The following is a 26,577-nucleotide window of genomic DNA, read 5'->3' on the forward strand; positions in this document are numbered from 1 at the left end:
TTTCTCCCGTCAATCTGGCATTACATATTTTGCTGAGTAGAATGTATTCATAGATTTTTTTGTGTGTGTGATCACTTTTCTCTTTTCTGGCATCGAGCAGAATGAGCTATGGAGGTGAGAGTACTTTCTGTGGCACCACCATATTTGAAGAGCATGCATTATCAAGACCATCACATATTCCTTCTATTTTATGTGATATGTCACCTTCCGGCCCCGCGTGGCCTGCTAGGGTTGCCCTTCTATGTGCGTGCATGTTTTCAGCCTCAGGTAGGATCCACCGACAGTCCCGTCCTGCCTGAGCACGCTGGAGGCCTTCAGAAGCTGTGCAGACAACAGCAACTTCAGTCTGAATCATTCTTTTCAATCGTGGACAAGCTGCCAAGAGGCGGGAGCCAGAAGAGCAGGCGCAGAAGTGGGAGGGACGGCGCCCGATGGGCGGGGCGGGCCCGGTGGGCGTGGCCCCGGTCACTTCGGGGCTCCGATGGGCGGGCCCCCAGTGGGCGTGGCGGACCCGGTGGGCGTGGCCGCGGGCGAGCTCAGGTGAGCCGCTCCTGCCCCTCTGAGCTGCTCGCACGTCCAGGTCTGTCTGCACCCGGTTTTCCTTTTCCCGACCGTGAGTTTTCCTGGACCGCTGTAACTTCAGGTAAGCAAAGCGCAGGTAGCAGGGCTTGGTGGTGTCCCTGTTTTGGACAAGTTTTAAAAGAAAAGCTCTTTGAGATGATTTGCGATGGTGCAGAGTGGGCAGAACCGCGTCTTTTCGCCGGTGGGCTGTCGGCTGCGCGTGGCCATCACCTCTGCAAGGGCAGCGTTTGCCGCTCCCGGTCCTTTGGGAGCCAGGCATGCCATGTACAAGGTCAGAATATGCCGAAACGGCACAGCCGGGAGGTTTTGGTGTATATGGGGAGGGGAGCGGGCGGGAAAGAGTGATTTGCGGGGGAGAATTATTTCTGAGGACGTTTTCAGCCCTGCCTTGGAGCTCAGAATGTTTTGCGGCGCAGGTTCCAAAGAGGGTGTGGGCCCTAACCTGAGGAAGCGGAGACGCACAGGAGCGTCTGGCCGCCTTCCTGGCTGGCGCTGAGCTGTGAGGTTCAGACTTCGGAATCGCTCTTCTGCGCCTTTTAAAGCATCCAGTTTCTGTCCGTTTATTTGCACCTGCGTTCTTCCGGCCTGGAAGTAGTCTCTCTCCCCATCTGGGTTTCAAGATACTTGAAGCGAATCTCATATTTCCAGCGTGTGTTCTTGGGCGACTTTTCGAACAGGTTGGCTCATAGTTTCTTCCTCAGGGAAGCGACTGTGTTGATGGCTTTCTTTAAGCCTGTCACACTAAAGAGCCGTTAACAGGCCAGGCTGTTCTGCAGGCTCCTAATCAGGCCAGGCTCAGATGAGCAGACCTGGGGGTCTGATACATCCTTCAGGTCCCCGTCCCCTGTCTTGCGAGTCCCTCAGCTGACATAGGGCAGGACGAAGTGGAATCCAAGCCGTCAGACTCACAGATCGTGGTCTTTTCCAGGTCACCATGAATTTTCTTTTCATTCTTTTGGCCACGCCCTTCGGCATGTGGGATTTTCGTTTTTAGAGCAGGGATTGAACCCATGGCCCCTGTATTGGAAGTGCAGAGTCTTAACCACTGGACCGCCAGCGAAGTCCCACCAGGAATTTTCTTAACAGCTCTGTCACCCCTACATCACTGAAGAGGATTTGAATAGAACTGGGTGCATCCAAACCTTAGTCCCACCAGTATATGTAAGCGTTTAATAGGTTCCTGGATGGGCGTAGAGATGGAAGCTTGTCTGAAGAAAGGATTCTCCATATGAGTTGGCAAGTTTATACTTTTGCTTCCTAGCACCTGAGTTCTGCCACTTCAGTCCCTCTGGTTTGCGGGTTCTGTTTGAGGGTGTGGAGTCTCGGCAGTCTTGGTCATCCTGATGTGGCGAGTCTGGCCCTAGTTTACGGTTAGGCAGCAGACAGATGGCTCTGCGGTAAAGATCAGGCTTCTAAACAGGTGGGAGCAAATGTGATGATTCAGGATATCTGCGAGAAGCAGAGGCTCCTCTCCATCCGAAATCAAGTATTCAACCTTACCACTGAGAGTCACGTTGTTCTTTCCCGCTAACAAAGCGCTTTTCAGGTTACTTACTCATTTCATTCAGACTCACTCTATTCTTTCACATGGAAGAAGCTGTGAGATCTCCTGTTTTCTTAATCTCGCTCTGACTTTTTTCCTTGTGAGGTTGGAAAGCAAACAGCAGAGACCATGTTTTTATTTTTTATGTATTTTTTAGCCACACTGTGCGGATGTGGGATCTTAGTTCCCCGCCTAGGGATTGAACCTGTGCCCCTGCATTGGGAGCTCGGAGTCTTAACCACTGGACCACCAGGGAAGTCCTGATACTGTGTTTCTAGACCTTCCATTATAGTTGTTGCAATAGGCAAAATTTCTTAAGGCGTTGCCTAAAGACTGTCTCCACCAAAGGACCGTTATCTCACCCAGATTGTCTACAGATGAAAAGTCTGGGGGAATATTGGCTTATATGCATTAGAAGTGTTAGAAATCGTGCAGGGGCCGATGAGCAGCTGTGAGTCTGGAGAAGTGAGTTCCCTGCCTGTCCTCACACCCAACCACAGGCCTCTCCATTCATTCAGGACTCCATTCATTGCTGTCTCTGAACGCTCAGTTCTCTCTCGTCCGCCTGGTGCATGGCTCACTCCTCTTTGTTCTTTAGGACCCCCCTTTAGTGTGCCTTATCAGATGTCACTGTCTCTGAGGAGTCCTCGCTGAGATTTCTACTAGGAGTGCACTGTCTCGCCTAAGAGCTGCAGGATAACTTGTGCCCTCCGTCAAAACACCCATCGTGCCTAAGACATATCATGCCATTAGGTGTCAGCTCTTTGGAGGCGGAAACCTGATTTGTTCGTGTCTAGGGTGGTGCCGACACACACTGTTAGATGCTCAGTCGATACTTATTAAATGAAAGCAGTGTAATATTGATAGTTTGCAACACTAGTGGTAGAGAACAAGAGTTTCTTCCAGTAGAAAAATCAGGGAGGGAAAAGTTTTGTTTTGATTGAAAAGAAAGAAATCATGTAAGTTAAAAAAAAAGAAGAAAACATGTAAGGTATCTTGATGTCTCTAAAGGGGTAATCCAAGACATGGAGGGTTTTTGGAACCCTAAAGGCTCCTGAGGGAGCAAATGTCAGCAAAGACAATTACTGAGAAGGAAGGTGATAGGTGTGGTCAGGAATCAGGAGCAGAGAAGACGTAAGTGCTGGGTCTGGTTTGACCACTCTCACTCCCGCGTGGGTGGCCTGGGAGAATCGCTTTATCTCTGTGTCCCTCCCTTCCCTCACCTTTAAAATGAAGAGGTGGGGCCAGGGTCTTGTCTGCCTTTAAAGGTTTATGACTTTAGGACGTATTGCAAATAATAAAAACAAAACGGCAACTTTACAATGAAATTCTTAGAACTTTTTGTTGTTTATTGTATTTGTATTACTACTTTAACTTCTCTCTCACATTTCTCTGATTAAAATAAAAATGTCTTTTAAACTTTAGAGTGACTAAAGGATGTAGTGTCTTCCATGTTGAAGCTGTAAATGAAATTCTCCTTACTTGTTCTAATCATTAGGTTTTCATGAAAATGAAAGACATTATCTCTGTAATAATGGAATAACAAAATGAAGACTGCAGCTTTAGCACTCTGATCAGGTCATTCGATATGTAAATTTACCGTATAGGAATTGCTAATCTTGGTTCTTGTATCCTTATTTATTTATTTTTTTTACTAGAGTATAATTGCTTTACAAAGTTATGTAAATTTCTGCTGTGCTATGATGCGAATCTGCTATTTGGATACTCACATCGCCTCCCTCTTGGGCTTCCCTCCCATCCCTCTCCCCCCATCCCAGCCCTCTGGATCCCACAGAGCCCCAGGCTGAGTTCCCAGTATGATTCAGCAGGTTCTCACACCATCTATTTTATCCATGGTAGTGTGTTTATGTCGAACTTAATCTCCCGGTTCATCCTGCCTGCTCCCAACACCCCGCACTGTGTCCACATATTTGTTCTCTATGTCTGCATCTCTATTTCTGCCTGGAACTAGATTCATTTGTACCAGATGAATCTAGATTTCATCATACATGATTTCACACACATGTGTTAATGTACGATACTTGTTTTTCTCTTGCTGACTTACTTCACTCTGTATGACAGACTCAGGGTCCATCCACATCTCTACAAATGATTCAGTTTTGTTCCTTTTTATGGCTGAGTAATATTCCATTGTATATATGTACCACATCTTCTTTACCCATTCACCTGTTGATGGACTCTTAGGTTGCTTCCACGTCCTGGCTATTGTATTAACAAATAGTGCTGCAACGGACATTGGAGTACGTGTCTGTTTTTGAATTATGGTTTTCTCAGGGTATATGCCCAGTAATGTGATTGCTGGGCCATGTGGAAGTTCTAATTTTTATAGCATTTGCTCATGCAAAGTGGTCTGCTTAGGAACCTGACCCATTTTCTTGTGCATGCTTTGCTAAAGTTGCCATGATTTGTTGAAATGCTTCAATTTGCAGCACAAGGAGGTAGCAATTGTCTGTGGCCAAATTCTTCCCTTGAACTATCTCAGACCAGAAAGCTTTACAGTGTTTTTAGATCACTTGGAGCTAATTACCAAGCAACTGATCAGATTTATCAGGCAACATTTGACTGATTACTTGTCTCTATGGCCAACTTAGATGTTAAGTGTGTCCTGATCTACATTCTCCAACAGGGACTGAATCTAAGCTTGGATTGCAACACAGTGTTAACTATGTTGTGTAATTAACTGTGCTTAAAGCCACCATGATCTTGTATTCACGTAGACCCATTCAGATGAAACAGATCTCAGAATGCTGTAATTAATGAATGAAAGATGCTTCCATCCTCACCCTTTGATCCACTTGTGGGATCCACATTTAGATGTTTGCAGTCAAACTTCCTCAGCAGATTACTCCAAGGCTTTAAACACACAAAAGATGTCAAGCTTTAAAGTTTGTTATAAATGATGCAAAATTATTCCAATTTCTCCTCTTAGCTGGTTGGAAATACATGCCTGGAAGAACTACTTGTGTTTGTTAAAACAACAAACAGAAGTAGTTGTTGTGTTTTTGTATTGTTATTAGTGTGGTTAGGGCTTCAGCTGTTGAAACTTTGAGAAGTTTGCAGGCATTTGGGTTTAGGTTTCTCTACTGGGTGAAGAAATAGCTCATTTAGCCTTTTCTATTTGGTAGATAAATATCTCCTGTTGAATTTTACTCATAGATAAGTGCAGTATTATTGTTAAAGTCACTGCTGGAGAAAGCCAGACTTCTTGTCCTGAAAGTTTCTTGGGGATTCCAGACCTTTTAATCTCCCTGAGAGGGTCACGTGCTTCTGTGTGTCTCCCTGCCTTCTGCCCTCCTCATGGGGGTCTCCTTCCCCTGAGAGCACTCTCCTGCCACAGCCCCCGCCCTCCCCAGAGGAGAGAGAGAAAGGTACTAGGCCTTCAAGAAGTGTAAGATCCCTGGCCTGACTTCAGGTTACCTTTTTTAAAAAAAAATGTTTTTAATGTCTGTTTTTATTTATTTATTTGGCTGTGGTTGGTTTTACGTGCAACATGTGGGATCTAGTTCCCTGACCAGAGATCAAGCCCGGGTCCCCTGCATTGGGAGCTTGGACTCTTACTCACTGGATCACAGGTTCATAATGAAAATGCTGGGGTCACTTGGCTGTACTTATTGGACATGGGAGAAAGCAGTCACTGGAAAAGATCAGTGAGCTTGAATGGGGCAACAGAAAAGTTGTTTTTCTTTTTTTTTTTTTGCTAATAAACTTGTGACTGAGATTTATTATGATCTTTTAAAGTCTGTCCTACACATAAGCCACATGTCTCATAAAAGGGAGAATTCTGAAGAACTGTTTGAAGACCAGGGACACGTTCCTTGATCTTAGTGTCTCGTCTTGGCATTTTGAATTTCTGTTCAGGGGTGAGGTGCAAAGTTGAGATCCTGTTTGTGCGTTTGACTCTAAGGCATCCTTGGCTCCTGACTGACAGAGCCCTCTGTCTTGAGTGTTGATGCTTCGTCCGAGGCCGGGGACTTCCTACCCGAGGACCTTCCGCGTCGTGTTCACTCTTGCTATCTGAACACACGGCTGCACAGTGCTTGAGTGCCTTGGGGGGATGCTTCCAACCCTGATCCGTGGGGTGGTCATCCAGGGGTAATGCTGCCCCTTATATGCTATCCTGGGGTCGGGCAGAGCTGAGGGGTTCATGCAGCTCAACTTTGCTTCTAGAAAGGACTGTGCCCTGACTGCTGGATTTGCCCAGGAGCCTTCAGGGTCAACATCTGCTGCCCTAGGACTGGACAGATAGGCGGGCCTTTCCTTGGCAGAGCAGTCGTCAAACTTGTTAACCTCCAGACCCCTTTACACTCTTAAAAACAACTGAGAATCCCACAGAGTTGTTTTTTTTTTTTAATGTTGGTTGTATCTATTGGTATTAAGTTAGAAATTAAAGCTGAAAAGTTTTTGAAATATTTTATTAGCTCATTAAAAATAACAATATTGTAAGCATAGTAACATGGGTAACATACTTTTATGAAAAATAACTGTTTTCTAAAGTGCGATAATACAAAGAGAAGAGTAACATCATTTTTCATTTCTGCAAATCTCTTTAACATTTGGTTTCATAGACGACTGAGTGACTAAACCACCACCACCACCATAGTCTCTGGAAAACTCCACTGTGTATTTTTGAGAGAGTAAGAGTGAAAGGAAGATGATGTCTAAGTACTACTATGACAATAGTTCCAACCTCATGGACCCGCTGAAAGGATCTTCGGGCCGCCAGGGGATCTGTAGACTCGCCTGGAGAGCCTCTGCTTGAGTAACGGGTTCTCAGGCGGGACCAGAGGAGGCCCGCTGCTGCTGTCTCCCTTGTGTTGTTCTTGTTTAGTCGCTCAGTCGTGTCTGACTCTTCTTGGACCCCATGGACTGTAGCCCATCGGGCTCCTCCGTCCATGGGATTCTCCAGGCAAGGACACTGGAGTGGGTTGCCATGCCCTTCTCCAGGGGATCTTCCCGACCCAGGGATTGAACCTGGGTCTCCTGCATTGCAGACAGATTCTTTACCACTGAGCCCTGGGCTCCATATTTTTAGCTGAAGCTGCCCTCTCTCTCCCTAACTGGAATCACACAGAACTGCTGTGACTTGACTGTTTTTGATGGTTTAACCTAAATCCTAATTGAAACAGTACAGATAAATAACCAACTGATTTTCATCAGTGTTGACGATTGTCCTGACCACATGCAGAGAAGAGGCATCCCCACTGACAGTTAATCTAATTAGTTAAACTAATCCCACTCCTGACAGTGGCGTTTGTAGCCGAGTGGGCCTGAATTTGGAGGTTCGGGGCAGAGCTGTCCAGAGAGAGGACCTCACGTCTGGACACTCAGACCTCAGGACGTGGAGGAGTTTCTTCACCACTGGCTTTAGATTTGCACTTATAGGAAGTTCCTGCCTCTCTTCTACCCTAGTCCGTGACTTTGACTACGATTCTTACTGGGTTGGCTGGATGCAGTTGAGGACACTGGAAAGATGCTTTAGAAATAACCTCTCTCTTGTTCTTTGTCCCAGGCCCACAATGGAGGCCCTGCGACTGGCAAATTCGGCCTTTGCAGTTGACCTGTACAAACAGCTGTGTGAAAAGGAGCCAGCGGACAACGTCCTCTTCTCTCCCATCTGTCTGTCCACCTCTCTGTCACTTGCTCAAGTCGGTGCCAAAGGGGACACAGCAGATGAAATTGGACAGGTAAGGCCCACAGCTTGCCTCTGCTTTGAGTGGAAAAGAGTAATAATGCACAGGTGGTACCTGGGGAAAGGCAGTGAGGTTCTGTGGTCAGATTTGCTTAGGGTTGAGTATTTTGCCATTTCTAGCACTCTCTCAATTTGCTTTTTAAATGTGAAAGCTCATTTATCTGGCCTGCAACCCACATTTAGAACAGGCACCATGTCGTGGGGAGAACCCGGGGATTAACTAGACAATCAAAAGCATTGCCACTAACAAGTGGCCTTTGACAAGTCATGTGACATCTTTTTACCTGTTAGAATGTAAGTGTCAATCAAGATGATGTTTGTTAATGTTCGGCTGCAGATACCCCAACCGGGAAGAGTGTATATCTACACGCTCTGTCTTACGCACAGAATTTATTTATAGCATCATGCTGTGTATTAAGATGCAGGCTCCGCTGTATTCTGCTCTATAGTATATTCTGCCCTATTTTATATCCCTACTGGATAGATAGAATATATCCATGCTTATTTCAATGGAGAATTTACACTTGAAATTGAGTGGGACTTGAAAAGGAAACTTTTTTTGTGGGGAGAGGAGCTTCATCTTTTCATCCATCTTTCTCCCGCTGCACCATCCCTACCCCATCTCCCTTTCCTCATTCCTCACCTGCCATTAGAGAAGAGACAGAAAAGAGCCTTTCTGGTCCTGCGCCTGCTCCTCAGTAACGATAAGGGCCTTTTCTGTGCATGCTGTTGTTCTCCTACAGTGGTTACTTGGGCTCTTTAACTTTCTGGCCTGTGTGCCTGTCAATAGGTGTGACAGTAATGTAGCACTGTGGGCCAGCCAATCTGACCCTGCAGGACTGAGGCTGTGTGCCTCATGGGTGCAGTGTGCCTGTAAGTGATGTCACCTGAGGTGTGGCATCCGGGCTCGGTTATTGTGGGTTAGGAAGGGGAGATGTTATCCTCACGTCGTGTTTCGGGCACTGTGGAGCGGAGACGATGCTGGGCTGTTGGCTGGAACAAAAAAGTTAGGAATAAAATAAAAGGTTTTAAGCCTGCCTGAAAATAGCATCCTGGTTTTAAGTGGCTTATTACTATAAGAATAATTATTAACATTTTGAATCCATATGATATTTTAGGTGTTTTACAGATAGTATCTGTAATCCTCATGGCAATTTAGACAACTAGGTGTTGTCAGTCCATTTTTCAGAGCAGAAAGTGAAGTTCTGAGAGTTGGGCAAGACATTTCTAGTAGGTACAGGCTAGGATGAAAGGCAGGACTACAAAACCGTAGGCCATAGATGGCATGGAGCTGCCTACCTTAAATGACACCATCAGCTCATTTGGCACTAGTTAGGACACTGAAGGAACTCTGGAGACACCTGTATCCCGAAATCTGATACCTGCCTAGTGATTGTCTCTTGGCATTAATTTCTCTCTTCTTGTCTCTGAATTGGGTATAAATTTTAACCTACTTCCACCTTTTCCAAGTTTGGAAAAAAGCATAGAGGCATCATTCTGAAGAAAGGGCAAATTTTCCTTATAGTTAAACCAAGAGATGAGTACCTTTATGCTGGTGTTTCTCAGCTGGGGACAGTCTGCCCCTTCCCTCCCTCACCCTCTCAGGGACATTCTCCGGTGACCGGGACACTTCTGCTGCCACAAGTGGAAGAAGGCGTGCTACTGGCATCCAGGGGGTCGGAATGCCCAGCACTGCCCCCTGCACCCCTCCTCCTAGAATTAGCCCGTCTGAACTGCCAGCAGCGCTGAGGTTGAGAAGCCTTGCTCTCTGGGAACCACAGAGCACCGTGGTCTCTGCGTCAGATGGTCAGGCCCCGTCCCCAGGAGGCTGATCGTCGCCCTGTGTCCACTGCCATGGGGGCAGGCAGCGCTTCCTGAGTAATGGGGATTTTTTTTTCTTCACAGGTCCTTCATTTTGAAAATGTCAAAGATGTGCCCTTTGGATTTCAAACAGTAACATCCGATGTCAACAAGCTGAGTTCCTTTTACTCCCTGAAATTAATTAAACGGCTCTACGTAGAAAAATCTCTGAATCTTTCTACAGTAAGTGACTCAACGCAATTAGCAAGGTTCAGCTGTTTACCAGGGGTGACATTTTCTCATGGTTAGACCGACAGCTTTTCCTAGGATGCTCATTTATGGTTTATTTAAAATAAATTAATCCCAGGGGAGAGGTTGAATACAGTGGGAATCGCAGTCACATATTTTAACTTAAAATACAGAGGAGCCATGAGCTTCCTTTTCCCTCTTAAACACCCATAAACCCCACCCTTTCTCTTAGCTTCCTCACTGAGAGAGGTGGAAAATGGGGTTACTAACTCTCTTAACAAATGCGTCTCTATAGATGTAAGACAGCCTGTAATTTAAACCTCTTTGTCCTTAAGCATAAGGGCAGGTGACCTGGGAAAAGATTTTGAGTTCTTTAGCTTGCTTGTTCATGCACACAGTGTTCTTCTGATGTTTCCCAAAATCAGTAAGAAAAATAATAATTGTGTGAATTGACAGTTTTCATCAGTCACGGACTAGTTTTGTTTGTTTTACCAGGCTGGTCAGGTGGGTATCCATACAAGGCAGTGGTGGTAGTTTTAGCTGTTTCTTGAAGGAATCATATAAAGAACACTGAAATATCCTTAAATTTGATCCAGAGTGTATCATAATATTTTAAAAATCTGCACTTGAAACACGTAGCCAACTTCCTCAACTACAGAGATGCTCATTCTCTACTTTAGTAATATCGAGTTCAGTTTGTGTTCGGATGGTCAGAATTTCAAGCTTTCCAAATCTAAAAGGTGGACTACCAACTGGTAAATAAAAATATTTAACTAAATATTTTGCCCTAGTTTTACTGTCTTCAAATAAGTGTTTGCTTTTCTGGCAAGGATCTTTTGGGGACGTAGATCACTAGATACTGTTGTGAGTTTGTTTTTATTGCTTAAACACACACACACAGCCCTTCTTCCAACAATAACCTGGGGGAATTAAAGAAATACTAAGATGTGAGCCCAAGAATGAAAAACATTAAAAAAAAACTCCCTAGGTGGTCCTTAAGGATGCTTAAACACATTTTGTTGCTGGCAGTGAAGACAGTGGAGGCCCTTCCTCTTGCACGGTCTCTGGAATGTTCTAAGCTCTGTGAGTAAATGGTAACTTAGTCCCAAGTTTGGGTTGCAATGAACAGAATCCAATTGGCTAAGGCTCTGACTGCTCTGAAAAAAAATCCAGGGAGTCCTGTACTCGGAAGTGAAGTGACATGGTATTTAATCAATCTGTGTTTAGTTTGGTTGAACTTCCATTCAACATTTTGAATTATTTCAAACCAGGAGTTGCAAGCAATTGTTTAAAAGGGTACTTTCCATTGCTTCTGCGGGTTGTATGTCATCCACAGATTTACTAGCAACAGTAGAAACAGGTGTGGTCTGTGGAAGGCCAATTGCATCGCAACTACCTGGTGCTGAAAATGTGTATCCTTGGCTCTGGGTCACTTGAATCAAGATCTCCAGGGACGGGATTTATGCTTTTGCATTTTTAACAAGCATTTTAATTAGAAACACTGCTCTGTTCTTTGCAGTACTGTTTCGAACTTTAATGCGCAGGTGAGTCATCTGGGAATCTTCTTAAAAATTCAGATTCTGATTCAGTAGGTCTAGGGTGGGGCCTGAGATTCTGCACTTTTTCCTAAATATTTTTTTATTTATTTGGCTGCACTGGGCCTTAGTTGCTGCATATGCAGTCTAGTTCCCTGACCAGGGATTGAACCCAGACCCCCTGCATTGGGAGCATGGAGTCTAAGCTGCTGGAACACCAGGGAAGTCCTGAGATTCTGCATTTTTAACAAGGTCCCAGGTGATGCTGCCCATCTTGGTCCTTGGACCAGACTTTGAGTAGCAAGCATCTTTAAAATCTTTATTTCAGTGTGGGTTAGATCCTTCTTCTCATAGAGTTCTCTTTTCTGTGCATTTCTTCCATTCTAAAACATACATACATAAATTTACATTTTTGCATTTCTGAAATTGGAATTCATATAATTGTTGTGTGTCTTTAGCATAATATTTCTTTTCTCCCCCAAAGAAAGAAATTGATGGAGGCATTTAATAATTGTATTGTCTTAGAATTGAACAAATGAAGCAATGCAAAGAAAATTCATTGATTTTTACTCGAAGTTTCAATTTATATTGTGTTACAGATTTTGAAAGTGTCTCCATAGTAATAGACATTTAGAAGTCCTTGTGCTAGAATTGTGTAAGAACACAATGGTTTGACTACAGACTTTAAGGACTTTGTGATTTTATGAATTGGATGTTTTTTAGGAGTTCATCAGCTCCACCAAGAGACCCTATGCAAAAGAGATGGAGACCGTTGATTTCAAAGATAAATTGGAAGAAACAAAAGGTCAGATCAACAGCTCGATTAAGGAACTCACAGATGGCAAGTATCCTTTACTTATTCTGCTATAAATCTCTAAGGAAATCGACTGTGTCTTCTCATGAGTCTGTTAAGTATAAAATTGAACATCTGGAGGGTCCTTTGAATGTTTTCAGTACACGAGCTGAATTCTTGTGCACCAAGCCGTTTCAGCCATGTGGGTTTCTGGGCGTCTCCTGCCTCAGGTCACGAGTTGGCTGGAATTCCAGATGCTTCGGTTTTAGTCTGCCTTGTCGTGCTCTGGGACAGGCTGCCACAAGCCCTCCTGGAGCCCCGGCTGTGCCTCTGACAAAGGACAGCTCGGGGCGGTTTCCGAGACTGGTTTTTCAACCAGGAAATGAAGGGCCTGGACTGCAAACTGATTATCCTCGAAGCTACTTTCAGCTCAGAATTCTACAAGTTCATTAAGGAAAAAAGGACGGAAGGCCTTAGGTTGTCAAAAAGTGTCGAAAAAGTGGAACAAGACAGACCACCGCGGTGCAACCTTGTCTCAAGCCTCCATCCCGGTCGCTGCTCTAGGCAGCCCAGGTCCCGGGCCTCTTGCGCAGCACAGGTCCTGCCTCTTGCTCAGCGCTTCCCTGAGGCCTCTCCCTTTCTTGGCTCCTCCCTCCATGAAAATTCTCTGTGCGTTGTCTTCCTTGCTAGAAAGGAATCAGAGCTAAGATGATTTTGGGTGCAAATCGGTGTTCACGTCCCCCTTCCTGGGGACATATTTGTATTTGTACAAGGAGAGATCTGCGGGGGACACAGCACCTCATGGGTTTTTCGGGTGCTCTGCGCTCCCCGGAGCCTGGGGAGGGACGTGTTTCCGCAGCAGAGACTCGCCGTGGTGAGGTGGCCCCCTGGGCACTCTGACTCAGGAGTGATGGGGCCGCTGCTGTAACCACAGGCTCAGCCGTGGGGAGGACGTGGGCTGGGAGTCATTCAAACCTAGATTGAAACCCAGACACTGCCATTATTAACGGAGGCACTTGGATATGGAGTCTCAGTTTACTGTATCAGTGGAGCGTATATTGTCTAACTTAGGTTCACGTGGCTGTGTGTGTGCTAAGTCACTTCAGTTGTGTCTGACTCTTGTTGATACGTACTTGTTGTTCAGTTGCTAAGTTGTGTCTGACTCTTTTGTGACCCCAGGAACTGTAGCCCACCAGGACTATAGCTTCTGTCCATGGGATTTTCCAGGCAAGAATATTGGAGTAGCTTGCCATTTTCTCCTTCAGGGGACCTTTCCATCCCAGGGATTGAACCCATGTCTCCTGCATCTGTAGGTGGGTTCCTGACCACTGAGTCATCTGGGAAGCCCGTAGTATGCCCACACACAAATGTGTACATCGATATATATTTGTCATTGAAATGAACTTTCTTTGACTTTGTATGTAAAGAAAGATGCATATATGAAGAAGAGCTCCCATTTGATTTACTGTGTAACAGTTTTGCTTTTAAACTTGTTAACAAGTTGCATTTCTCTCCAGCGGCCTCCATTTAAAAATCTTCATAAGCTTGAATTTTTTACTGGAGAAGGTAGTTAAGTGAAAAGACTTCTGAATTTGAAATCAGAAGCTTGAGGTTTAAGTTAACATACTTGATCATTTGGGCTTCTGTGGTGGCTTAGTCAGTAAAGAATCTGCCTGCAGTACAGGAGACACTGGTTCGATCTCTAGGTCAGGAAGATACCCTGGAGAAGGAAACGGCTCCTCACTCCAGTATTCTTTCCTGGGAAATCCCATGGACAGAGGGGGAGCCTGGTGGGCTACAGTCCATGGGATCGTGAAAAGTCGGACAGGACTGGGTGACTAACACACACACCCCACCATTAACTAGCTCCCTCCTTCTTCAGTGATGCTGTTACGTAGTCAGCTCATCACCTAGAACTGGCAGGATGGGTTACAAAATGTGCAGGTCCCAGTGCAAAATGAAAACCCAGGGCCCTTGGTTAAAACCTGCATTGACAATTTAAGATGGCGATGAAACCCCTGCCGGTCCCTGCACACCTGGCCACAGCCTGGGAGGGGGTCTGAGCCGTGGTGTGAAGATCTCAGAGATTAGGGCAAAGAAAAATCCTTTGCAAAAAACATCAATGCTTTTCAAAAGCGAAGACTTTATTAAGGGTTTGTCACCATCGAACTGTTTTGGCTGTTGAGGGTTTGAGCTCCATGGTAGTTACAGTTGTTATGGAGCCCATGGTAGTGATTGTAGCTGCCCTGGGTGCAGACACACTGGCAACAGGGCAATTTGAGGAGGAGGGGTGGGAGCTTCGGGGTAAAAAGGAGAGCTTTGTCCGGGCATCAAACGTGCTTGGCAGCTGAGTGAACCTGGAGAGCCACCTGGCCTCTCCCAGCCTCAGTGTCCTCAACTGTGAAATGGGGATGATGCCCTTTGCCCTCCAGGATCATCGTGAGGGAAGTGAGATGAGACACGAGCCAGTACTGAGCGCAGGGCTGGGTGGAAAAGAAGGTTTCTGGCATTTTTCTCCATGCGCACAGGCTTTGGAGTCACAAAGAACTGGCTTTGAGTCCTGAATTCCCCGCTGCTCATGCATAGTCTTGGGCACGGGACTTAACAGGGAGTCTTCCTCAGTGCGGAGTAGACACCACGGCAGTGGCTGCGCTTTCCTCCTCCTTCCCCTGCTCCCCGCCACCCTCCTCCCCAGGGCTCTTCAGAAAGGCTGGGTGTGGCGGGATGGAAGGAGGAAAGGGATCCTTTTGAAATGAGGTGGGCTGGGCTACCAAGCCACCTTATAGGTGTGACTCTAGCCAGTGAGTGGTCTTGCATGTGGACATCAGAGGTGGTTTGGAAGAATAACCCTGTGCAATTTGTGGTTTCCTAAAATTGTTTGCAGGCCACTTTGAGAACATTTTAGCTGACAACAGCGTGAATGACCAGACCAAAATCCTTGTGGTTAATGCTGCCTACTTTGTTGGAAAGTGGATGAAGAAATTTCCTGAGTCAGAAACCAAAGAATGCCCTTTCAGAATCAACAAGGTATGTGGGCTGCGTGTAGCAGACAGAGGATCCCAGCTGTAGGTCTGAAAAATTACAGCCATGCACTGGACCCTGGGAATTCACTCCAATGAGGACAACTAAGGCACAAAAGGTTATCTTTTCCCAAGACAACAGCCAGGGGGTGAGTGTAGAAAAAACTCCATAATCCAGAGACTCTCATTCTTTTTCTGGGATGTCCTCAGGGTCTGAGTAAGATTTTACAGAGCTTAAAATACAGTGTGTGGTTAGTCTCTCAGTTGTGACCAACTCTTTTGTGACCCCGTGGACTGAGGTCTGCCAGGCTCCTCTGTCCATGGGATTCTCCAGGCAAGAATATTGGAGTGGGTTTTCATTCCCTTCTCCAGGGAATCTTCCTGACCCAGGGATCGATCTCAGGTCTCCTGCATGACAGGCAGATTCTTTACCGTCTGAGCCACCAGGGAAGCCCTTATAACATAGTGGTTAAATCTAAATCACCAACCAGAAAATAGCTACAGATATTTGGGGCCATTAATAAGAAAGGAAAAGAAAAGAAACAAACTAAATCACAACGTCAGAGGTCTTTGGATCATCATGAAACATAACTATTTGGGAATCTTATTCCAGGTTAACAAGCTCCTCTGTGGTCTCATTTCTCACCTGTTAGCAGTAAAGTACATGGTTCTGATATTTTAATTTAGAAAGTGCTTTGAGGTGCTTGCTGACCGTGAAGGAGAAAGCGTAGCTTACTCATCTCCAGGGCTGGGAGTCATTATGGGGAAGAATTACAAACCTGCGTTGCAGGGAAGTATAGTTTTAATACTGTTGAGTGAATAATGACGTCATAGACCTGAGACTGGAAAACTGACCGTTTCGTGATGAGGTGGGAGACAGTGGGCCTCTGGGCTGGACGCCTGGTGTTTGTCTCGTGGAGTAAAACTGAGCCTTTGTTCTCCCCCAGACACTCCCAAGGACAAAGCTAGTGGCAAAAGCTGAGCTCTGCTAAGGCAAAGAGATAAGGTGCCCACTCCTGAGGTCAAGAAAGTCTTCCCTGTCTGCCTGTGTGCAGGGGGGCTTCTTGGGGGCTGAATAGCCAGGGGACCCCACCCCACAATAAGTGTGGCCAAACACCCATAGCCCTCATGGTGGGATCCATTTTAGAAGAAAAGTTGTACATGCATCTTGGGGAGGTCCATGGACCAGTCAGGTGTGAGAAAGAAACAAGGTAATTGGCCAAAGGTAAACAAAGACAGGGTGGGGGGGCGGGTGACGGGGGGACTGTCGCGCGTGAGTGACTTGCGTCACTTCAGTGCGCCCTCCTCGCTCCGGACGTCTCCGGGGGTCTCTGCCCAGCTTCTGACTCACTGCACGCCCCCTCATTGGAGAGGCGGCCGATAGATACCCTTTCTCTCCGGGTGTGCGTCTCTGCTCTGCTTCTGAGGTAGAGAAACAAGCTGTTTTCCTGTTTACTCGCCCACACATTGTAGTGTGTCTCTAATAATAAACTTTGTACCCATTTTTATAATTTTTGCCTCCTTGAAACATTATTGCTTTCAAACAGGGGCAAGAGCCAGGCCGACTTTCCTCCTACCCTCTAGTCCCTGGTGGTCTAGTGGCCAGGACTCTTGGTTTTCATCCAGGTTCAGTTCAGTTCAGTTCAGTCACTCAGCCGTGTCCGACTCTTGGCGACCCCATGAATCGCAGTGCGCCAGGCCTCCCTGTCCATCACCAACTCCCGGAGTTCACCCAAACTCATGTCCACTGAGTCAATGATGCCATCCAGCCATCTCATCCTCTGTCGTCCCCTTCTCCTCCTGCCTCCAATCCCTCCCAGCATCAGGGTCTTTTCCAATGCGTCAGCTCTTCGCATGAGGTGGCCAAAGTATTGGAGTTTCAGTTTCAGCATCAGTCCTTCCAATGAACACTCAGGACTTACCTCCTTTAGGATGGACTGGTTGCGTCTCCTTGCAGTTCAAAAGCATCAATTTTTCGACGCTCAGCTTTCTTCACAGTCCAACTCTCACATCCATACATGACCACTGGAAAAACCATAGCCTTGACTAGACGGACCTTTTTTGGCAAAGTAATGTCTCTGCTTTTTAATATGCTATCTAGGTTGGTCATAAGTTTCCTTCTAAGGAGTAAGTGTCTTTTAATTTCATGGCTGCAGTCACCATCTGCAGTGATTTTGGAGCCCCCAGAAATAAAGTCTGACACTGTTCCCACTGTCTCCCCATCTATTTCCCATGAACTGATAGGACAAGATGCCATGATCTTAGTTTTCTGAATGTTGAGCTTTAAGCCAACTTTTTCACTCTCCTCTTTCACTTTCATCAAGAGGCTTTTTAGTTTCTTCACTTTCTGCCCTAAGGGTGGTGTCTATTCTGCATATTCGGGTTATTGATATTCTCCCTAAATCTTGATTCCAGCTTGTGCTTCTTCGAGCCCAGCGTTTCTCATGATGTGCTCTGCATACAAGTTAAATAAGCAGGGTGACAATATACAGCCTTGACGTACTCCTTTTCCTATTTGGAACCAGTCTGTTGGTCCATGTCCAGTTCTAACTACTGCTTCTTGACCTGCATACAGGTTTCTCAAGAGGCAGGTTCAGGTGGTCTGGTATTCCCATCTCTTTCAGAATTTTCCACAGTTTATTGTGATCCACACAGTCAAAGGCTTTGGCATAGTCAATAAAGCAGAAATAGATGTTTTTATGGAACTCTCTTGCTTTTTGATGATCCAGCAGATGTTGGCAATTTGATCTCTGGTTCCTCTGCCTTTTCTAAATCCAGCTTGAACATCTGGAAGTTCACGGTTCACACGTTGCTGAAGCCTGGCTTGGAGAATTTTGAGCATTACTTTACTAGCGTATGAGATGAGTGCAATCGTGCGGTAGTTTGAGCATTTTTTGGCACTGCCTTTCTTTGGGATTGGAATGAAAACTGACCTTTTCCAGTCCTATGGCCACTGGTTACCCAGGTTTAATTCCTGGGCAGGTGAGGGTGGGATGTTCTGAGAGAATAGCATTGAAACAAGTATACTATCAAGGGTGAAACAGGTCACCAGTCCAGGTTGGATGCATGAGACAAGTGCTCAGGGCTGGTGCACTGGGATGACCCAGAGGGATGGGATGGGTAGGGGGGCGGGAGGGGGGACCGGGATGGGGAACACATGTAAATCTATGGCTGACTCATGTCAATGTATGGCAAAAACCACTACAATGTTGTAAAGTAATTAGGCTCCAACTAATAAAAATAAATGAAAAAAAAAAAAATTCCTGGGCAGGGAACTAAGATCTCTCTGCAGGACCACTCACTGTTCTCCTTCTGAGATCAGTTAGAGGACCTGGGAAACTCCAGAAATTTATAGGATGGTGTGATTTGGTTTTGTTTGATGAAATCTGGCTTGTGATAAGAACACAGACTCAGAACTGTGTGTCAGTCGGCAGTATAGCGGAAGGAAGCTTATTTACCCCGTAGCCCCTGTGATGATGCTAGTTTTCAGGTCTCTCCTAGAACCTACAGCTGTTGTTGTTCAGTCGCTCAGTCGCGTCTGACTCTTTGCGACCCCATGGACTGCAATGCACCAGTCTTCCCATTCCTTCACCATCTCCTGGAGTTTGCTCATACTCATGTCCATTGAGTTGATGTTGCTAATGGTGCTTCTCTTACTAGCTGCAGGGCGAGCCCAGAAAGTCATCAGAATCCTGTAATAGTGAGTGAGTTCACCACGAACTCTCATGCTGATTGGGCTCAGGTCTGTGGTTTTACATTTAAGAAAATGTTATTGAGTGTTTTCACAAAAGGAGATAGAATGTGTGCGATTCCTTTATTCTTGTTATTAAATCATAAAGTGAGGTTGGATCACCATCCTGGAGTCTTGGACTCTAGAAAGAGAATTAATAAGGATTTAAAATGCCATTGATCTCTCAGAGGTTCATCAAATAAAACACTATTCAAGGCTGTGTGGGGCTACACCCTGCTTTTGAATGCAGAGGCTATTACATTTCCTTTGAGTTGCCTTTGTCAGCTCCTAAACTTTCGCGTGATGCTACTAAAACTTTTCTCATGTCCTTTGGTTTTATGTCTTTAAAGGGCTACACTAAATTGATGAAGTTATATTATTAAAAGTTTAGTATAATACCTCTTCTGACAAAGGTGAACACACACACACACATATACTGTATTTTCTGGGATGGTTGTTACTTAGTCTTATTTTCAGAGACATGTCTTAATTTATATTTTAGAAAATGGGATGTTTGTTTCCACAGTCAGTGCTGAAAAATGAAATAGATGACAGTTTTTGGTGATGACAGTTTTTGTGAATTCCAAAAATATTAGTAATCTAAATTAATGGAGATTTTTAGACAGATCTATATCTTCTTTGAGAAATAGAAGAATTACAGTTAATTGCAAAAGTAGTATTTTTTTAAAAAATCATAATTTTATTTCTGGTTATATGTAGAGTCAAAGTCTTCAATTATTTAATAACAGCCAAATGTTTAGTGAGCAGTTATTCTGTGCTGGGATATACCAAGGTATAAAACATGGTTTCTGCTTTGACTATAGTCTGGATGGGGTGGGGGATGTCACATACACACAAATTTCTTTTTTAAAAGTATTTTCCTCTTTTTTGGCATTTACACGTTGCTATTTATGTATTTTGGTTGTTCTGGGTCTTCGTTGCTGTCCTAGGGCTTTCTCTGGGTGCACAGTCCCCTCACTGCGTGGAGCTGTAAATGACTTTGAGATGATTTTGTTTGTAAACATTCTTAATTTTTAAAATTAGGAAATATTTAAAGTGTACAGTAAATTATAGAGAATAATATAACAAACACCAATGAACCAACAACCACCTTTGTAAAATCTTTATATTTTGCCTCATTCCAGATATTTTAAAGGAAAAGTGTAGCCAGGGTTGCCCTGTCCTGTGTAGCCCCCTCCCCTCCCCTCTCCAGCTCCCCATTCCTGCCCCTCACCTTCCCCCAAGAGGGATGGCCATCCTGAGAGCTCCGGTTCTCATGCTGCTGACAGAGAAACTGAGACCCAGGGAGGTTACAGAGACTCACTGAAGGTCTCGGCATCTGTTTATGTCACATCTGAGACCGAAACCCGAGGTCCTCGACTCTAATCAGATTGGAGCAAGAAGAGGGGATGGGGGGTGGTGACGAAAACCACAGGCAGACAGAGGACTTGTTCAGCGTGATTTTGTTCTGCTATATGCTGACTTCTCCATAATAGGCATTTTATGAGGAAAAGCTATGTAAATGGACATGTGGGTTTGCGCTGGAATTGACTTTCAAGTGAGCTCCACCAGCAATGGGTAAAAGATCTTGTAATTACAGGCATCTACAAAGCCTGAGTTAATGTTTGCTTATATTTCCAGTCATCCCATCTTATTTTTAAAGTTTTATATATGCAAATACAGTATCATATTATGTATAGTTCCTGAAGTTATAAAGCACATGAAGAACTTTTCAGAGGAAGTCATAAACTCTTGACAGGACCATCTCTGTCAGTGTGGATTCCCCGCGGCAGCTTTAAGCCATAACAACTTGAAGCTATATTAGGAACAAAGTTATGTGCTGTGTGCTGTGTGTGTGTGTGTGTGAAAAGCAGGCAGAGCAAATTTCTTCTCCTTTTACAGACAGATACCAAACCAGTGCAGATGATGAATCTGGAGGCCACGTTCTGTATGGGCCACATCGATGGTGTCAACTGTAAGATCATAGAGCTTCCCTTTCAGAACAAGCACCTGAGCATGCTCATCCTGCTACCCAAGGACGTGGAGGATGGGCCCACGGGCCTGGAGCAGGTGAGGAGCACGGCGGGATGCAGCGCGCAGGCGCAGTGGCGCCAGGAGACGCGTGGGCCGCCTTGCAGGGCTGCCGGAGGGCACCCGCTAGCCTTGCCCAATGGTCTCCAACGGTTTCAGGGTTCTTTTGGGGTTTTTCTCCTCAGTATTAAAACAGCTAATATTTATTTGGTACACGCAGCGTGCCAGGAACTGTAAGTTCACACGCGCGCTGGTCCTCTAGTTCTCGCTGCAGTCTCAGGAGTTAGAAACGCTGAGTGCTGCGTTCACCAGGGGCCGCAGGCACAGCGGGCTCGGCAGCTGCTCCACCGTCACAGACTCGTGTGTGGGGCGTAGACTCGCAGTGCGAGCCCAGGGGACCGGCGTCTGCGTTCTCAACGTTCTGAACTCCAGGCTGCGCTGCGCTGTGCGTAGCCGCTGAGGCGTGTCCGACTCTTTATGACCCCATAGACTGTGGCTCACCAGGCTCCTCTGTCCACGGGATTCTCCAGGCAAGAATACTGGAGTGGATGTCCTTCTCCAGCGGATCTTCCCTACCCAGGGATCGAACCCGGTCCCCCGCGTTGCAGGCGGATTCTTCACCGTCTGAGCCCCGAGCAGTGCCTCTCTGAGGAACCTAGGAGTCACCTCTTTATTTCGGACCACAGCTCGGTTACTCGCTGACTCGGGAGATGGGCCAGCTTGGTCTCAGCCTCCGGGTACTTTGGTTCTCATTATGTTTTATCCGTCACTGTATGAACTGAATCATAATTCCTGTCTCCATTTTCCTTCTGTCCATTCTTCTCTCTCCTTTTTATAGTCCACCAGGTTCCTCTGTCCATTGGATTTCTTGGGCAAGAATATTAGAGTGGGCTGCCATTTTCTTCTCCGGGGGCTCTTCCTGACCCAGGGATTGAACTGGCATCTCTTGCATCTCCTGCATTGGCAGGCGGGTTCTTTAACCACTGCACCCCCCGGGAAGCTTTGGTCTTAATAATTTGTCTTAAATGAAACAGTATCCATGAAAAATACTTATCATAGATTAGCAAGAGATTCCAATGGTTCCCTCCCCCATTAGAAAAAAAACTGGTGATCAGTTTGTGACCTTGTCATCTCCCTGATTTTTATAGGTTTCATGTGAGTAACTTCAGTGCAGATTGCCCCATGTAGTAACAGTCAAGATATTATTCTCTGTTGTACATGCATTTCTCCTCTAGCCAGTGCAGAGATTGGAAGGGCAAGGAGCAATTTAAGATTTGCTCAATGAAGAATTTTATGACTAAATCATTTTACGCATCATTGCATATCTCTCATTTTAAAAATAACCAACTGAAATGGATGCATTCATCACCTATGGTCTTAAAGAATGACTCTAGACAGTTCAAATTCTCATTTTAAAAAGGGTAACTTTAGTTTTAATTTATTAAATCTGATGCTATTCCTTGGGCACAAATATTCTAGGTTTCCTAGTAGAGGAATTAAAATAAGCTTTCAGTAAATATAATGCATAAACAGTTTTCTAATTTTATATTTATTTCACCATTATCCATGCATCATCATAAACCATGGATTCATCTCTATATAGCTCTTCTATAGTTAAAAGAAATGCTCTCATAAATTTCAGGGCAAAGGGACCATTGTCATGAGGTGTGCAGGAGAATGATGCTAGGTGGCTTGGTGGCCATTTTTAAAAGAACCTCATCACACGCCAAAACTGCAGAGTCAGTTCTGTCTTTGGTGGACAATCTGTACTTCCAAATCAGGCCCTCAATGACACTGTATGCTTTTAATCGAGCAGTATCTTTTACAGTTGGAAATAAAATAATTTCCTCTGCTTTTTTGTCCTTCAGGTCGAAAAACAACTCAACTCAGAGACGCTCTTGCAGTGGACAAATCCCAGCACGATGGCCAATGCCAAAGTCAAACTCTCCATTCCAAAATTTAAGGTGGAAAAGATGATTGATCCCAAGGCTAGTCTGGAAAACCTAGGGCTGAAAAACATCTTTAATGAGGATACCTCTGATTTCTCTGGGATGTCAGAGACGAAGGGAGTGGCCCTCTCAAATGTCATTCACAGAGTGTCCTTAGAAATAACTGAAGATGGTGGGGATTCCATGGAGGTGCCAGGGTCACGGATCCTGCAGCACAAGGATGAGTTCAATGCTGACCACCCCTTTATTTACATCATCAGGCACAACAAAACTCGAAACATCATTTTCTTTGGCAAGTTCTGTTCTCCTTAAGTGGCAGAGCCTGGGTTAAGTCCCACCCAACTTCTCTGCCGACTCTGCCTCTAGAGAATCATTTTCTAAATATGATAAATTGTTAATACTGCTGGATCAGGAAGCCACTGGTACTCACCCTAATAGACCTTTTTTCCAATCTTTTTTTGGGTTTTTGTTTTCCTTCCCAACTCCCTTAGAAGATGGTGCTTTAAGGAATCACCTTAGAGAAAAAAATTCGTGTTCATTATTTGTCAGACAATCCAAAGTTATTGGCAGGAACACAGTCTTTCTCAAAGAAAATTCCTCTAAGGAGGATCTAGATGATTTTTATTACCAAAGCTTAGCCGTCCCTGTCTGGGATGCAGAATGTTCTAAACATCCTCTTTTTCCTGGGACATGGGCGCTGCAAAGCTTTTCTGGCATGAATGAGACTTGGGGACAGTGCACCCACAGCTCCTTATGCTGAACATAAGGGAGCAATATTTCCTTCAAAGTCTGACTTTGGGGGGATTTTAGAAAGATAACATGTTGCATATACTGTATGTTATGGAATTCCACTGACAGAAACTGGAGCAGCACCCTATAAATCAACACCTTAATATTTCTGCCGTAAAATGTAGAATATTGGCGCAAAGTAAGCAGACACTAGGTATCCCCAAAATCAGGTTGTGCTGCCAAATGAGCGTCTCCTGCTTACGAAAAGACTTTGTTTTCAGAACTTTGTGGAATTTTGGAGAGTTGGACCTGTGGTAACCCAAGGGCAGCACCTCAGTGGGAAGTTCAGATCTTAATAAAACTTCACTTTAGAACAGCATGGCGGGTTAAGTAGAGTTCCCTGTGCTAATCAGTATGTCCCATTACTGGTCTGTTTCATGCATATTAGCAATAGTGTATATGTGTCAGTTCTAATCTAATTCCTCCCACCCCACCCCTTTCCCCTTTGGTATCCACTAGTTAAGAATACCATATCCTATATTTGAAAGTAGCTAAGAGAGTAGATCTTAAAAGTTCTCACCACACACATGCAAAATTGTAGGCGGGTGAGGTGATCGATGTGTTAACTCACTTTATTGTGGTGGTCATTCTGTAATGAGTCACAAATATTCAGTCATTACACTGAACACCTTAAACTGGCGCAATGATTCATGTCAAGTATATCTCAATAAAGGCCAATAACAACAGCAATGGAAAAAGATGGAACAGATTGCTGCAGAATAAATAATTTAAGGCTAACTTTAAAAAAAAAAATCACTTTCACTTTTGATAGAACGCCCACTTGGTGGCTGGGTTGGCGAGAGACCGACCACTGGCAGGAAATTCTAACCGACTCAAGCTTGTGGATGTCTGACCACCAGGACTTAAATGCACCCGGACACTCACAGTAGCCACTGAAAGAATGCTACGTGTTTCGAAGGGACTTGTGTCTTTGCTGTGATTTAATGGGAAAGGGGGAGGAACTTAATGCTGTTAGGACAGGTAACTGAAAATGCTCCTGCTGCCTCAGTATGTATTTTTCTCAGGGTCTACAGGTTTAGTTACTGCACATAGCTAGTTGGTAACGCACAACAATTGCATGTTTTTAAAGATGTTTCTGAGAAGTTACCTGTGTCACAAGTTCAAGTGTTAATTCACTGCAGAAAGAGGGTGACTGGAAGGTTTGAATTTGGAAGGACAGCAGAACTTCCCCGCTCCCCAACCCCCACCGGCTTCATTGTAAATAGGTTCAACTTTCTTCTTGCTCTGAAGGCTCAGTATTGAATTCCTTTTATGCTGTTGAAAATAAAATATTATTGAATTACAAGACTTGCTTTTTCCCATGAAAGTTAGATTTTCTATTTTGAAATAGAAGCAAGCCAACCACTGACAAAATTTTTTTGCGGGGAGGATTGATGTAGAATGAACAGAAATAAGAATAATGACTGCCCCTATTTCTGGTTTTACTTCCTGCCCACCAGCTCTTGCTTCCTCCTTCCATCCCCTTTCATCCTGGGGAGGAAAGGACCAGGGAAATGGTAGATTAACTCCCAACTACATAAAAGTGTTTAATGAAAGCAGGGGCCTTGCAGGAGGCTGTGGAACTTCCCTCCAGTCTTTTCCACTTTGGGCCCTGCCTCAAAATGTAATTTTATTGAGTAAGCTGTGTATGCCTAAAATGTTTTCTTATTAAGTACTCTTCCCGTCCCAATGTCATATACATTGTTTTAAGTCAATTACCGTGTCTCTGAACCTAATATTCAACACAGCCCTTTTCCTGTCCCGGCAGAGTGCTCAAATAGAACGTGTCCCCTCTTGCTATAAATGCTGAGTGCAAAAATGGACACATGCCCCGTGTTCTCAAAAAAAAAGACCATTTGGGCAGGATTTCTGGGGGTGGCCAAAGTTGGGTTTTATCACTCTTGGCTCATTATCCCTCTTCACTAGGCTGTAAGAAGGGAAGTGGGGGATGCTTGTGAAACATGCTTCAGGAGCATTTAGAGGAGGGGAGAGAACAGTGCTCCTTCAAGCCAAGTAAGTGTTCAGGGAACTTAACTTGTCTCCTGGAATTTAGAAAGCACTGACATTTGGGATTAACTCTTGCCTGGGAAAGCCTAATGCAGTGACCGCAGTGCGTGTGCAGAGCTGCCTGGTGATGGCTGTGTATAAGAATGGAGCATCCACAGGGACTTCCCTGGCAGCTCAGTGGTTACAGCTCCACAGTTGCACTGCTGGGGCCGTGGGTTCGATTCCTGGTGGGGGAACTAACAGCCTGCACAGCCAAAAAATAGATAAAAAAAATAGCATGCATGTGTTTACACACATGCATCCCTGGGGATGAAATTACTGAGCCATAGATTATTCAAGGGTTCAGCTTCAGGGGATACTGCCAAATAGTTTTCTAATGTATCCTACCAGTGCCTCTCTTTTATTACTATTATTATTACCTAATTATTGTCGCTGCTGCTGCTAAGTTGCTTCAGTTGTGTTTGACTCTGTGCGACCGCATAGACGGCAGCCCACCAGGCTCCTCCGTCCCTGGGATTCTCCAGGCAACAACAGTGGAGTGGGTTGCCATTTCCTTCTCCAATGCATGAAAGTGAAAAGTGAAAGGGAAGTCACTCAGTCGTGTCTGACTCTTCTTGACCCCATGGACTGCAGCCTACTGGGCCCCTCCGTCCCTGGGATTCTCCAGGCAAGAGTACTGGAGTGGCTGCCATCGCCTTTTTTCCAACTGTGACTCTTATCAACGCCATGGCCATTCTTGGAGTAATTATGGACCAGGCACTGGGCTAAACAGGACATATATTATCATTCTGCTTCCACAACAGTCCTGTGAGGACTCATTCGAGGTTAAAGGAACTGAG

The 26,577-nt window shown here is 45.1% G+C and overlaps 1 protein-coding gene across 1 annotated transcript; it reads left to right on the plus strand.

Moving 5' to 3' along the window:
* Positions 1-505: 505 nt before the first annotated feature.
* Positions 506-25,152, plus strand: SERPINB5 (serpin family B member 5). Its single transcript, XM_043444429.1, has 7 exons — positions 506-643; positions 7,656-7,830; positions 9,741-9,878; positions 12,143-12,260; positions 15,097-15,239; positions 20,865-21,032; positions 22,862-25,152. The coding sequence occupies exons 2-7, from the start codon at positions 7,663-7,665 to the stop codon at positions 23,252-23,254; spliced, it is 1,128 nt and encodes a 375-aa protein (XP_043300364.1). The 5' UTR covers positions 506-643; positions 7,656-7,662; the 3' UTR covers positions 23,255-25,152.
* The last annotated feature ends 1,425 nt before the right edge of the window (positions 25,153-26,577 follow it).

The sequence above is a fragment of the Cervus canadensis genome, chromosome 23 (genome assembly GCF_019320065.1).
Source record: "Cervus canadensis isolate Bull #8, Minnesota chromosome 23, ASM1932006v1, whole genome shotgun sequence".
NCBI lineage: Eukaryota > Metazoa > Chordata > Mammalia > Artiodactyla > Cervidae > Cervus > Cervus canadensis.